This window comes from Malus domestica, chromosome 04, assembly GCF_042453785.1.
Source record: "Malus domestica chromosome 04, GDT2T_hap1".
NCBI lineage: Eukaryota > Viridiplantae > Streptophyta > Magnoliopsida > Rosales > Rosaceae > Malus > Malus domestica.
This window is the reverse complement of record NC_091664.1, coordinates 3,491,147-3,506,771: the sequence shown is the minus strand read 5'-3', so window position 1 is coordinate 3,506,771 and position 15,625 is coordinate 3,491,147. Positions and strand designations below refer to the sequence as shown.

The 15,625-nt window shown below is 34.0% G+C and overlaps 1 protein-coding gene across 1 annotated transcript; it reads right to left on the bottom strand.

Moving 5' to 3' along the window:
- Nucleotides 1–11,559: 11,559 nt before the first annotated feature.
- On the bottom strand, nt 11,560–14,183 carry LOC103411615 (coniferyl alcohol acyltransferase-like). Its single transcript, XM_008350246.4, has 2 exons — nt 13,293–14,183; nt 11,560–12,704 (listed from the first exon to the last, which is right to left on the bottom strand). The coding sequence occupies exons 1-2, from the start codon at nt 13,698–13,700 to the stop codon at nt 11,736–11,738; spliced, it is 1,377 nt and encodes a 458-aa protein (XP_008348468.2). The 5' UTR covers nt 13,701–14,183; the 3' UTR covers nt 11,560–11,735.
- Between the last annotated feature and the right edge of the window lie 1,442 nt (nt 14,184–15,625).

Below are 15,625 nucleotides of genomic sequence, written 5' to 3'. Positions count from 1 at the left end.
GATAAATAAAACTCTATGTGTTAGTGAATCTATCGTTTTGATGAGATACGCATTCTACGAAACTAATTTCAACGATCAAACCGTCAAATTTTTTTGTATATGCTTCGAGATCGCATACGCCAAAAATTGCAAAAAGCAAACATTCAAAGATCAAGTAACGGGACAAAACTTTTCGACGGTTGTCAACGCAAAATCATGATTTAACGGTTATTTTAACTCCGATTTTGATGATTTTTTATACAGCTACACTCTTTGACCCTATATGAATACAATGAATGAACTTGATCTTCAATTTAAAATATTTACACTAGTGGATACCACAAAATCTTATGTTATACTTAATGAAAGGCTTCACAACCTTGAAAACAAAAACTCTTTCATTTTGCATATCCTTGCACATTTAATATTTTGTAATAGACTATTAGTGTTTGAATGTTTTTTTTATTAGGATCTTATTTTCAAGTGTAGATGTAGTACTTAAACGATAAATCTGTTTTAATGTTTTGAAGTAATATTTAAGTGGCAATGTGTAGTATGTGCAAATTTAAGGAAAAAATATATTTTTCTTAACGGGTCATAACGGGTCGGGTCACTTTACCCGTTGGGTAAGGTGACCCGACCTGTTAAGGACCTGTTAAGATAACAGGTGTGACACGACACGATCCGTTAAAATAACAGGTGTTACACGAAAACGACACGAACATGACAGACACGACCCGTTTGCCAGGCCTAAGTAAATCAATTCCTCTACCCTATTTCTTCCACTTCTTAGTAGTTATTTTTTAATGTGGTCCACCTTTACTAAAGGTGTGGCTTACAATATGGTGAGTAAGTAGAATCCAAGATCTATTATATAGGATGGGATTGCAAGTAACGACATACACAATATATAATAGTAACGAATGAGAAGAGTAAGGGTGGAAGCTTAGTGAATTTTAATAGGATTGAGATATTCTCTAACAAACTAGCAGTGACAAAATGTCAATTTTGCACAATTATCGTTTGTTGTCCGAGTATATATATTGTATTGTTGAAATTTGAATCACCTTACCTAACAACAAAATCATATGTATGTCAACTAATTTTGGGACTTGGTGCGTTTTCATTTTTAATGACCATGTGATGCTTCAAAACAAGTCGTAATAACAATAATTAATTACGAATAACATATTAACTAGTGATGACTGATTTAGTGATGCTTTGCTTGATGAGTAGAGAAATTTTGTATCCATGGTTATCACATAGTTTATGATCTAGTACTGCTTTTGTTTAATTAATGTTGAAAAAAGTCTTATAAGTTTGTGTCTCAATACCCTTTAATAAAAGAAAATGTAAATATTTCGTTTCACTTGTTGGATGTGTACATTTAAATTTCAGATTATACATTGAGTTTTTTATTTTAGACAAAACAACAATATTCATTACGAGAACGTGTAAAAGATACGAACCTTAATATGACTGCAAAAGCCACGTACCCAAATTAAAAGCAACAAAATCTCCACTAACAACTAAAAACAAACAACACCACAATCTAGCATAATTTGTATCCAAGCTCATGCTGCTCAAAACAACGAAAAATTCAAATTAAACCATAAGCCTAAATCATAATTACCACCATGAGTCAAAGCCACTCCGCCAATCAACCCACCAAATTTAACCCATCTAACCAAGAACAATCTATAGAACAATGTGTGGAGCTAGGGGAACCCCAATGATCCGATAGCGTAGAATGGTGAATAAAAATCGCACAATAACGAGTGAGAGTCTTGAGTTGATGATTAAAAGCACATGGGGGAATCGTAACAAAGGCCTTGAAATCTAGAGTAGAGATAAAGTTAAGGAAAAATTGAAAGTTTAAAGAAAGAGTTTGGGGGAAGGATTGGAATGAAGGATGAGCATAAAAAATAGAGTACTCAAATCCAGTCACCACAAGAGACTTACTATTCGTTAGTACGAAAATATAAAACAATGAAAGGACAGGAGACTTGTTCTTCCCCCTCCCCTATAGTGTGTGACTTCTCTAGGGTTCTGTATTTTGTTTTCTCTAGGTTATTTTTTTAAATGTTAAGGAAATTATTTCTTTAGACCATATTTATAAATCACATGATATAACAATTGATGGTTAAAATTTATTTTTAATGATTTAAAGAAGGAATTCATTATTAGCCCCCAGATCATATGGTCTACAAAAATATGTTCTAAAAAGATGGTCTCTCTAGCATTACCCTTTGGGGGAAGGGCAATTAAACTTAGAACATCACGTACAAACTCTTAACCATTTAAGCTATAAACTCCTTGCGACAGAACCGACCCTGAGAATTTGGGGGCTCTGTAGGGGAGCTTTCAAAGTGGGACTTAGAGTTTGGTGTTTGTTTGGGGAATGCGACAAAGGCCAAAGGGTTTAGCCGTTTAGGGTTTGGTGTCTAGTAGTCTAGGAAGTGTAACAAAAGAAGTAAATATTTTTGTTTTTCAAGTCAATAAGAACAAATTTAAGTTGCTTGACGGTTCACCTTTCACGTACGTACAAAACAGATTTGATGTTTTTTATTCAATTAACTATATACCACAATTAATTTATACAAATGTTGAGCTCGCTCAACCTAATTGGCTATTATATTTAAACGAAGACTTCTCTTTTATTTTCATTTCTTGTTGAAAAGATAATTTCATAAGAACCAAGCAAAACATAAATCTTTTAAAACAGCATAGAAAACGTATCTCACACCATGCAACCGACCTATTACATTACATTGACATGCCAGCTTATCCAGCTCGAGCTGCAACATTAAAGAATAAATAAAAACTTTGCAGATGATGCCTTCCTCACTCTATTTCTTCTCTTTTCTTTCCACCTGCTCTACCAAATACCAATCAATTAAGGATAAATAAATAAATAAATAAATAAATAAATAAATATATATATATATATATCCTTGATTGGTATATGGAATTGACTTTGCAGGCTTGGGATCGGATTCAAACTCGATTTGTGCAGGCATTTATATATATAATAGTGATGATGAATATTATAACACCATAACTACTTGTATGATTCAGTACTCATTAATGATAAGATCGATCGCGATTTGTCACACTAAAGTTTGGTCTCTCATTGAATATATGTGTACCACAAATATATATAAGTGGATGCAATATTTATGTACTACAAATATATAAGTTGATGTACATAATGATGATCATTTAGTACTACAGCATAATATTATTATTTTTCTTTAATTTTAGGTGAAAGATTTTAAATTTGAATCTCGTCATTCGAAAATATAATAATTTATGATAATTTATGGTACCTATTAAGAATCAAAATGTTATTTGTATTTTATGTTTTAATAAATTATTAGTGGAGAATCGTTATTCACTTTTGGACTTTCATGAATCTTCATATTTAACTGTTTTATAAAATGACAATAACATTAAGCGTCTTAATTACAAAAAATTCTTATTAGTGTAACAAGGTTAATTAGTGTTGATATAGTGAATATGATATTACGCAATTAAAGTAAATTATTATGTGTAAACTTGATTACACTATAAAATCATCGTTCAACTTAAAAGGTATTCTACTCTTCTTTTCTAAAAGGATATGAGGGCAGGGTAGACAATGGAATGGAGTACGTGTTCACAACATGTACCAAAAGTCTCCTTAAATTAAGGAGTTAAGTGTTGTGATGGGTGTCGGATTTGTATGTCCTCTTCTAGAAGACAGTGATCATCATACTTTGTCTTCGGGAGCTCAAATATATATATTTTTTAATTTATTATTATTAAAGGAGGAAAGAGGATTCAAAACTATTACGATAATTTAGAAGATGGAGAATTTCAAACCCTGAACGTATGAGTGGAAACCCAATATCATATCCAATATCATGCTAAAGTTAATTATAGACATTCTAGCATAGGCAAACTTTATAAATTTATGGTCTTCTCAATCAAAATATATGTTCTCCCAAAACGAACTAATGCACGGAGTTCATTGAAACCATTAAATTTAGAATATGGTAAAATGGCTCTTGGATGGGGAATTACTCTTTCGATGGGTCTCACAATGATTCTATTCATGATATTCCTATTTGTTGTTTTTAAGGTTTATAATTCTTTTATTTTACCGGACGGAATTTCAATGAATTCGATTTAAAAGAACCCAATGACTGACTTAAAAGACATTTAGCTTTCACATAGTTGGAGAGTCTTAAGCTTGACTCAAATTGTATTGTTCAATACGTAGTTTTAGTTTTAGTTTTAGTCCACTGTGACTTTATGGCTTAGTTACCGCTTGTTGTAAAAGTATTATTTAGGAGTATCCTTATCAAAATTTCTTATTCTAATTCCTTAATACAGAATTGTTCATGTGAGACGTGTGAGAGGGTATCAAAATTTCGATCATTTCGATCATTAGTTAGTGATGAGATGCCAGCACGCATATATTAGCGAGGATTAAATAAATTTTAGACTATATATTTGTAATGACTTTTAAAAATATAAAATTGAGTAAATAAGCTAAAAAGGGGGAGATGCTCATGAATATAGTACCATATATTTCCTCGCATCGATGACCCAACGAATGTTAATAATTACGAAATATAGTACCATATATTTCCTCGCATCGATGACCCAACGAATGTTAATAATTTTTTGTAATGTACACATATTTATAGAAAAGGAAATCAGGTTACAAATGATTAAGCTTCATCTTGGCTAGATAGTTATGCTTATTATTGATGGTCTATAGTTTCAAATTTTGTAGCCTTTACTTATGCTCGTGACATTTCGTTTTGTCTTTACTATTATTTTTGTTTTTGCGAGTCTTGGCATAGTCCCCCTTTGGGAGGAGGGTAACGGTCCTCATCTCTTCGGGGAAGGGTAGGTGCCGCACGGCGGCTCACACGACCATTGCTGAAGAACTAATCTCGTCTAATTTTTCTTCATTTGAAAAAAAAAAAAAAAAAAACCAAAGTGTAGAGTTCGAACCTAGCTTCTGTTATTCATTTATCCTCTGCCAAAGAAAGGACGGTTTTACAAGAACACGAACTCTTCTCCCCCTCCAAATATGTTTCATTCATCATCCGGTTTAGATGTATAGGTCAAAGTTTTGTTCGTATATACAATAATATAATGCGAATTAGTGAAAGTTGTTCGCTTAATCATGATAAAAGGACAAAAAAAATCAGTAGTTAATTAAGAGAAAACTATGGGCTCCAAGTTTGGAAACGAATATTAGTTACGCATTTCTCCTTGCGTGTTTATGAACTAGAGGAAGAAGGCGTATTAAGAAGAAGCATATGTGTACTTTTATGTTTGGACAGATCGCACATGAAATCACATATTCTTTTCAGTTCAAATAACAAGTAATATTAAATCAAACATATGCTTTCTTTACAGTTAATGAACAAGAGGAAATAAGAACAAGAGGACCTACTTAAATTTCTTGAATTATTTTGTTGAATTGGAATAAAATTAAGGGTTTGCTTCAACCACTATCTACCAAACCAAATTAGCGGTGGCATTTTCGATTGGGCAAGCAACAATACAACAGCCCAGAATTGGCTCAGTTGGTAGAGAGATAGAGAGCGGCCGGATCACAATTTGTCGATTTTGGAGTTTAACTTAGCGTTAAGTTGCTGATTCTTCGAATCCGTTAGGTCGGATTTGTTTTAAACTCTTTCTCTTTAAACATTGCAATATAAATATACCAATGAAAATAATTATGTATCTTAAATTATCCTTAACAATTTACTAATTTCAAAGATAATGAATGAGAGGAACTTGTGGAGCCTCCTCCATGTTTAGTTTAAACTCATTTTGATGACTATTTTGCAATCGCTAGAGCTTGACTAATTGTTCCTTAGTGTTTTTTTTTTTCTCTTCTTCTTCCATGTTTCCGGAAAAAATTTGAGAGCAACTTGAAGTTTTTTTATTATATCGTATAATGACCAGGTGGTTGTGATATTAATTTGCAAGGTAAGGAATTCTATCAAGTTTACTATAAATAAAATCACCAGGTATGAGGGAATAACACACATTTTTCATCTTTCTCTCTGATGCACCCTTTCTCTCTAACTTCGGTAAAATAGGCCACAACACAAGTGTTGTTATTGGGACTAAGTTTTGTGTTGGCTTATAAGAGTGTAGGGTTGCCACTTTGTACAACGGTGTAGTGGTATTCCTCTTCGCTTATAAGTAGGAGGTCATAGGTTCGATTCTCACCAAAGGCGAATTCGAACTACATTATTGCTAACACATTGTGAGGCAAGGTTCACCCCTCTCCCTTAGTATAGATAATGTCGTTTGTTCAAAAAAAAAATGTAAGACTTTTATTGGAGAAATGGATTATATTGGCATAGATTCGGATATTCGACAGATCTAAAACTTTCTTGAAAGCTACATAAGCTATCTGGCCAATTAATAAAACAAAAAAAATTGTTGAATTTTCATATTTTATGCCACTTATCTATTATTAAATGGTGTTCTTAAAGTGGAAATTGAATGCATTCTTATATGGTAAAACTATCAATCTTGACTATTGATCAATTAAACTTTCATTTAGATGAGCAATGTGACAAACCATGCTAAATTGTTTGATAATAAAATGTTAGACACATTTAACTCTCTAATGAATCATCATCCAAAGTTTGAAAATCTATTAGTACAACATCACAATTGTGTTAAAACCTTGACGCATTCCTTTGATTGGTACCACGTGTCGATAAATTTTCAATAACTATACTATACGTATCTTTGTACAGTATTAACCCAAAGCTTGAAGCAAAACACAAAAGATGCGATATAGAGAGTAAGACGAACAGCGAGCCACATCACAATACAAAAGGAAGTTTCATGATTTGTTCAGTATCATGAACTCTTTCCATGAACTACTTCGGTAATGTGACTTTATTCAGACATTGTATTATTTAGTTTCAACTATGATAGGTGATTTAGTTGGGTTTTTTAGGTGATTTAGTTTCTAATGTTACAGATGTCATATCAACCATGACAGGTGAACTATTTCAGTAGCCCCTCCACAAAGTCCCATTTATCTTATTTGGTTTTAGCACTTAAATTAATTAAACTCGATCGGTACTTATTCCTTGAATGATTTCTTAATGATACGGTAAAGGTTGAACTACTTTTACGTCAATCAAATCCCATAAATTAATCAATAAAAAAAAAGGGGGTATGGTGATATGATGCCACTCTAATAACCTTTCTTGAGTGCATGAATAATATACCCTAATTTACACAAACGTACAGCTTCTGGCACCTTCGTGTAGCTCAGATTCCTCTTTCAATCAATCCATATAGGTTGTGATGGCCAAACTAAAACCTATATAATGAAATAAGAATCTCACTTTTCCAAGATTTTCGCATCCTTTAACTGTCTTGATAAACCATATATTTAGACATGCATGCATGATATTATCTGTTAAGTGTGTTTGTGACAACTTCGCTCGTCATACCACCCTGACTATTGAACGTGAACAAAACTATATATATAATAAGGTGATGGCATTGGAATAAAAGTGTGTGACAGCAAGTTTTGCCTTGAAATTGATAGGATAAGTAGTATAAGTCATAACCATTTGTCTCATCATTGCTGCTAATTCGTACGTACAAACTCTCCATGCAGTTGCTAAAAACTAGTAAGACGTACGAAAGTGGCTCACCCGATCCCTCCCAACAGATTTCCTCGCTAGCTTATTGTGTGTGGAAGCTGGTTTCTCTTTAGATTTTCTGTCTAGTTACCCCTCTATATTTTTCCCCCAATAAAGCAATCTGTTTCTGCTTGTTGTAAAAGAAATAAAAAATCATATTAACTTTGAGAGAAATTATGACAAACATCACTTGGAACCAAAAAAACATAGTTGTATAATTTATAGTCTGGCAACATACCTGATTGACTTTTGCATGAAACAGTGTGGTAAGAATTAGTATCACAATATAAACATTTATTTGACAAATATGTACGTTCAAGCTAAGATTTATTTATTTATTTTTAATATAGTGATTTATTTACACTAAGTATAACAAAATAAATTGGTACCATGTCATTGATTAATAGAACCTACAACATCTCATTTACAAGTAAAAAAAAAATGGGAGACTTTGGATGTAGTCCCTAGCTATCAATATTTTTATACTGAAGCCTTGTTGATTTTCAATTTTTTATTGAAGTCTCTGAAATTAATGTGATAAATTATTTCTATGTACGTTACTATATTTTTTTAAAATTAAAATTTGAAATTTATAGTTGTTTATATTAATGAGATTTTAAATAAAAATCCAAAATTTGTGGGATTAAAAATATTAAAATATAAAATTATACTATTGCGTGTGTATGTGTGTGTGTGTGTGTGTGTGTGTGTGTAAACATGGGTACATTCATCAAAATCAACAAAAAAATATTGTATCAAAACATGAATACATTCTTCAAAACCACACAAAAAAAGTAATAGATATTATGCTTAATAACATTAGTAAATTTCTTCGATTAAACTTGATATGGATACATTCTCAAATCAGAAGAAAAAAATGTACCCTTATAAGTTTAAAAATGGATTAGAAAAAAATTTAATAGATTTTATATAAAAAAAAATGGTACATTTTACATATAACAAATTGGTATATTTAAGAATGGGTACATTTTATGTAAGATCTCACATCGACCAACGGAGAGGGGGTGATATGCCTTATATGTACATGCTCCCCTCCCTATAGCACGAGGTCTTTTGGGAACTCACTGGCTTCGGATTCCATTGGAACTCCGAAGTTAAGCAAGTTCGAGCAATTCTAGGATGGGTGACCCACTGGGAAGTTCTAGTCTAAGTTCCAAAAAACAAATCCGTGAGGGAATGGTAAGCCCAAATAGTAAAATATCGTGTTACAGCGAAGTCGAAACTGGGATGTGACATTTTAAGATTAAAATTTTGAGAAAAATTACATGAATGGGTGCATATAAGATTAAAGAATTGAAAACATTTTATAAAAAGGAAAACTAATGAAAATGGCTTGAAAACTTTGAGTTTTAACGATAAGGATAAAATAAAGGGTAAAGTGAATAGTACCAGGTTTGACTTTTTAGTGTAAAAATGTGGTTTTTCATTAAAGTGAACAGTACCGCAGACTTTTCATTAAAACTCCCTATTAAAAGAGGGTATAAAGTATTGGCAAGTCTCCTATGAAAGGATCCCGTGATCTCACCAGTTCATCGTATATCGTGCGATCAGTTTTCGTTAGGTATTATTCATATTTAATTTTAAAATTTAAATTTTGAAATGATTTTTTACTGTACGATATACGATGAACGGGTGAGATCAAAGGATCCTTAAGAAAAGGATCCGGTTTCCTATAACCATCGTGCAGGGCCAATGGAAATATGTTATATATATATATATATATATATATATATATATATATATATATATATATATATATATATATCCCCCCCATCACAACAGTGTGGAGTATATATAATTTTCATAAAAGGAGACAAGGAAAGTTACTATGAAATTTTGAAAATATGGTTCTAGTCAAATTTACATGTTACTGAAAAAAGGAAAAAATTTAGTGGGAATTTTTTTTTTTTGACAATGATGGAATAATTTACATTAATATATGGGAGTGGAATTTGTACATGAAATTTCGGGTGCAAAGAGCGAATGCCACTCGCCTAGTAAACTTAAGATTATTTGAAGTATTTGATAAAGAAACTATTTTTTAATTTGTCTTACTATTACAGTGCAAGTTAAACAACCTTAAATAAAGGGTTAAACTCTGTTTACTACCCTCATGTTTTGTGGTTTTCAATATTTAGTATATCAAGTTTTTTTTCGTCCCAGAGTCATACCTAAAGTGTTAATTTTGGGACAGTCTCATACATCCATTAGTCATGTGTCCTTAAAATATTAAAATAATTAATTAAATAAAAGTTAAAAAAAAAACCCATCCCTTCTTCCCCCACGCCCCCAACCCAGAAGAAGAACAAGAACAAGAACCTAGAAGAAGAAGAAGAAGGAGGAAAAAAAAACCTAGTCCCGCCCCTAACACAGACGAAGAAGAACCCAGAAGAAGAAGAACAAAAAACTCAGTTCGTCATTTCCAAATTAATGGAGATCTACCACAAAACCAGTCTCAAAATCATCTCAAACTCAAACTCCCCATCTCAAAGTATTTTCGAAATTCACCCACATTGAAAATCCCAAAAATATGGAGTTCATGGTCTGGGTTCGCGTTCGCGGTAGCGGGGCGGGGATGAATTGGGTTTGGGGTGCTATTTTTTTTTTCTTCTTTTTCCCCATCTCAAAGTATTTTCGAAATTCACCCACACTGAAAATCCCAAAAATATGGAGTTCATGGTTTGGGTTCGCGTTCACGGTCGAGGGGCAGAGGGGGATGAAATGGGTTTGGGCTGCTTTTTTTTTTTTTTTCTTCTTCTTCTTCTAGGTTGCAGATTAGGTTTTTCTTTTTTTTTTCTTCTTCTTCTTCTTGGTTGGAGATTCGGTTTTTCTTCTTCTTCTTCTTCTTCTTCTGGGTTGGGGGCGCGGGGGGGGGGGGGGAAAGGATGGGTTTTTATTTTTTAATAACTTTTATTTAATTAATTATTTTAATGACATGTGGTTTTCAGTCATTGTCCACAAGGACACCACATCATCACTTAACGGGAGAATTAACAGTTTGACTAACAGATAAATGAGACTATCCCAAAATTAACACTTTAGGTATGACTTTGGAACGAAAAAAAACTTGATATACTAAATGTTGAAAACCACGAAACATGAGGATAGTAAATAGAGTTTAACCCTTAAATAAAATAATATTGTATGAAATTGATAATATATTCGAATCTAAGACTTTTGACTTCTAAATGAAGAAAAATGCCACTAAATCATAATACTAAGTACGTAGTGAGAAATATTGTGATTAATATTATTCAGCTTTTTAGTCAAAATGGTCACTGAGATTTGCATAACACATCACTTTGGTGCTTGAGATTTGAAATCAATAGAAGTGGTCCCTAAGATTTGAAATCAATAGAAGTGGTCCCTGAGATTGTCCATCATCAATCATTTTGGTCATTCAATGCAAAATTATGTTAAATAAGGATCAAAATGACAAATATACCCTCAATTTAATAAACAATGGACCAAAATAATTTGACAAAAATTAAGGGTATTTTGGTCATTCTATTCTTATTTAATGGAGATTTTTCAAGGAATGACCAAAATGATTTATGGTGGACAAATTCAGGGACCAATTCTATTGATTTCAAATCTCAAGAACCAAAGTGAGGAGTTATGCAAATTTTAAAGACCATTTTGGATAAAAACAATAATATATAGTCTGAGATTGTAAAGGCAGAGATTGAAGGGATTTCTCAAAAATCCCCTGTCCATAAAAGTGGCTTGTAATAATATCCAAAGAATAATATGGACAAAAGTTGAGGAAACTTTTACATAAGGATTAATTGAACGCATGATTGGAAGAATGTGAGAGAAAGATGTACCATGATTGAATAATAAAAAGATTGGAATAATGTTTGGGACAAGATTAATATCAACCATAGATGACTAATATTGATATTAATTATATATATCCAAGCAAACCAAAAGTCTCTTGCATGATTTTGATACAAAGAAGATACAATATACTGCAGCAAGAGCTAGATTACTGGTAAGGAATAATGAAATAGCTAGGCAACACTACTTGATTATATCTAAACTTACCTAATTAAGATAATCAAAAGTCAAGGGCCTTAACACATGAGCAGCCTCTTTCTCCATCAACTCCATCTGCCCTTTCATCATGTGCATGTACACAATCCAGTCACCATTACCAACTGGACTTGGCATTGGCATAACATACCCAGCACTGCCTCCCCACGGGAAATGGTACGACCCAAAAACAGGCGAGCCCCACCCGAAATCCACCTTGGAGCTGGGGAACCGTTGGCCGGACGACACAACAAATGCTGGCCCCTCCTTGCTCCCACTGTAGTATATTTTGGCCAAGCCTGGCACTGGTCTATGAGATTCAACCCAATCTATCAACCCCAAAAAATGTTCCTTGGTCACAGCACATTCCAAAAAATCATGGACTTCCTCAGCTACCCAACTCAGTGGCTTCTCTGTTAGGTCTTCAATATTTTCCCCACCAAATGGAATAGACAGCACATTTCCAAAGTATGCAGCCATTTGAGTTGCATGGTCGTTTTGGTAATTTCCCTCACTTAATCTTGTTCGTCCATCAACAACAATGCCCATTTTACATAATTTTTGGGCACGATCATTACTAGTGTCACTTTTTGCTACCATTTTCCACAAGAATGCACAGAAGGACTCGAGCTTGGTCCTTTTGTAGCCATTGGAGGTAGCTAGGGCTTGGAGATTTTCAAGCTGCTCGGATGTGATATAGTATATGCGGCTGATGAGATGGTCATGATCATCAGTAGTACGGCCTTTACTGGGAGGCGGCAACGCCGTGACGGGCACGTACATGTCGTTTAGGGAGGTGTCGATGTGACCAGGACGACGAGGGTTAAGCAAAGAACGACGAAAAGTTGGTTGGATAGTGAGGGATTTGGACTGAGCCATCTCAGCCCATGAGACCAGAAACATGTTGGTTGAGTAGGCATCTGCTATGCGATGATCAAACGTGCATGCCACCACCACACCACCACAGTTGAGCTCAGTTACCTGTAATTTATTTTGTTTCCATAATGTTAGGAATTTCTTTTTTAAATAAAAAATATATAATTATTTTTAACTGAAAAAATGTTGTTTTTTTTTGTTGGGGGGGGGGGGTCGGTGTTCAATACTCGGAGTATTTTATAACCCGAAGCACCATAGAGTTTTTTACGGTAAGTAATTCGAAAAAGAAGTCGTGGTATTCACACACTTTTTAACTTTCCACGCGCTTTTGTTAACTTTTGTCTATTAATCTTCTTCAATTCATTCGATTTGAAGATCGAAAACTGCAAAAAGTGTGTGAGAAGTAAAAATAGATGAGTTGATCACACCACTTTCAAAAAAATTGTCCTTCTCGCATGGTGTTGGAAATATTTTATCAAAGCGAATCATCCGTACTTAGGAAAAAAGAAAAACTTGGTCAGTTAAAAACTTGGTGAGTGGATTCAAGTGACAGGTACTGTTCCTTTAAAATATGTTACGTGTTACAAGTTCATATTCATAATTACATTCCGTAATACATGCACATTTCAACTACACAGTAGAAACGTTCGAAACATGTAACAGGAAATGACATGATAGTAGCTAGGTACAAACCTGGACAGCCAAGACGCCATGCTTCTTCTTGGGCACCAGTTTGCCCTCAATGCTCTGATCAGGGTCATAAAAGTTGAGCTCCTTAAGCTCAATATCTGCAAACGCTTCGGTGAAATCAACGCCACGGTTGTTGCATAGAATCTCAGGCTCCCCGTCAGAGTTCGGCACCACCTCACCAGAGAAGGCGTAGAAAGTCACAAGAGCTTGAGACATGGCCTTCTTCAGAACCCCAACCATGGACCCAAAGCTCATGCTTTGCTTATTTTTGTAGCAAAAGAAAACTCCCACGTCCAAAGGTGGCAAAAGCAAGTCAAGGTTGGAGAGTGGTAGCCAATACTCTTGCAGTGGCAAGGCAGCTGCCACCACTTCTTGGTTGGTCATCGTCACCTTGAACTCTCCTCTCCCCATGTTTTTAAGTGATTATTTAACTGCTATATGGTTTAGTTTTTGTGAGGAAAAGACTAGAAGAGAATGACTGAATTTATAAGGAGGAGTTGGAGAGTGAAGTGACGTTATAGCCGATAGGATATTAAGGGGACGTTTGGAAGGAGAAATTTTTAGTTGTGATAAGAACACGGATGGTATATCACGTATTTCTATGTAAGTGGAGGAAAATTTTAATTTTTAAATTATTAACCTTTTAATATATATATCCCACAATTTATATAAAGACACGTTATGTACCATCTCGTATGACGATTACACTGAAAAATCTCTCGTTTGAAAGGAGGAAAAGTAAGAGCTAGCTAGGTAGCCAAGCCAACATCCCTCCACAATTTTTCTTACTTTTCTTAGGGGTAGTATAAAGACAAAAAACCCCTGAAGTACGTGGAATATTTTGGAGTATGTGGCGTAAATGGTTCAAGTTTTAGATAGGAGTCCAACATAATCTACGGACCAGGATCCTCTCCTGAGCTAAGGATGAGGATCCTACTGATTAAGGAGTGTGAGTCGTTAGATGAAAATCCAATAACTATAATTATTATAACTCTAAAGTGATCTCCTGTTTGTAGCCGTTGGATTTTCATTCAACGGGTCACACTCCTTGGTCAATAGGATCCTTATCCTTAGCTCAGGAGAGGATCCTGGTCCATAAACTACTACTAGAAAATATCATTTTGCCAACAAATATAAAGCTGACAAAAATTCACAAAAGCTTTCCTCGCCCGACGAAAATTTTAAGGGTAAATCGTCAAAATGGTCATTGAGATTTACATAATTCATCACTTTAGTTCCTGAGATTCCAAATCGATGAAAGTGGTCCTGAGATTTTCCATCATTTTGGTCCTTCTGTTAAGTGTCCAGGAGCTCTTGCGGAAGTTTGGGGCAATTTTCAAAGCTTCGTAACTCAATCGTTTCTTAACCAAATTCGACTCATAATATATCAAAATGAAGATGGGAAACTGTAGAATAAGATTATACCTATTACAAAGTCCAATCGTTGCCGGAGATGGCCTAAAAAATAGCCTCAAAATTGACTGGTTCGAGTGAAAACTTGCAAACTTGCCGGAAACTAGGTAAACTTTAAACGTTCATAACTTCTTCAATACTCAACGAAATGAAGCGATTCAAAAACAAAAACCATACTTCTCGACGAGACAAAGAGAATGGTATTTTTTCGACCGATAAATAGCCATGGTTTGGTCAGAAAACTGCTCGAAATACTAAAACTCAGTTGAGTTTTAGCACTGTTCAGCAATAGTAAAAGGGCGGAAATGCCCTTGATTTGTTTGGGGTTTAGGTGCTGCTGAATTGCTTTATACAGTTAAATGTCATTTTTGGCCCCTCTAGGTGGGCTGTCTTCAGCTGCCTGAAAAGTCCTACACCTTTTTTATCTCGCCTGTTGAGGGATTTGGTTTATTTTCTCGCCGTTCTCATCAATTTTCTACCTACCTCAAACTGCTCTCTCATCTTTTCATCTCTCTCCCAAATTATCTGTGCGAAATCAGTGAGCCTGTTTTTGGTTGCTGGAAAAAAGTTTGGTTGATACAAATTTCTTGCGTTCAAAATCCCTCAATCGCTACGAATTTTGTTCATTTTTTGGATTTATCAGAATCAATTTTTTGGGTTAGAGGTCTACAGTTCCTGGGTGAGTGTTTTTTTTCTTTTTACTTCTTTGGTATCGTTGTTTTAAATTTTTCTTGGTGGTTTTCGATGTTCAGATGCTTTTTGCATATGAATTTTGGATGGTTTTTGTATATGAATTTTGTTTTTATAATATTAGGTATTTTGTTTCTATGCTTAGATTTTAATCTTTTTGGGGGTAAAATATTTAAATATGGGTTTAATTGGCAGTTTTGATTTTCTTTCTCTTTTCTTTCCATTCCACTGCT

Coding starts and splice junctions, on each gene's coding strand:
- LOC103411615 (XM_008350246.4), bottom strand. CDS start 13,700: ATGGGGAGAGGAGAGTTCAAGGTGACGATGACCAACCAAGAAGTGGTG. Junction 12,705..13,292: donor ATGGCGTCTTGGCTGTCCAG/GTTTGTACCTAG, acceptor AATAAATTACAG/GTAACTGAGCTCAACTGTGG.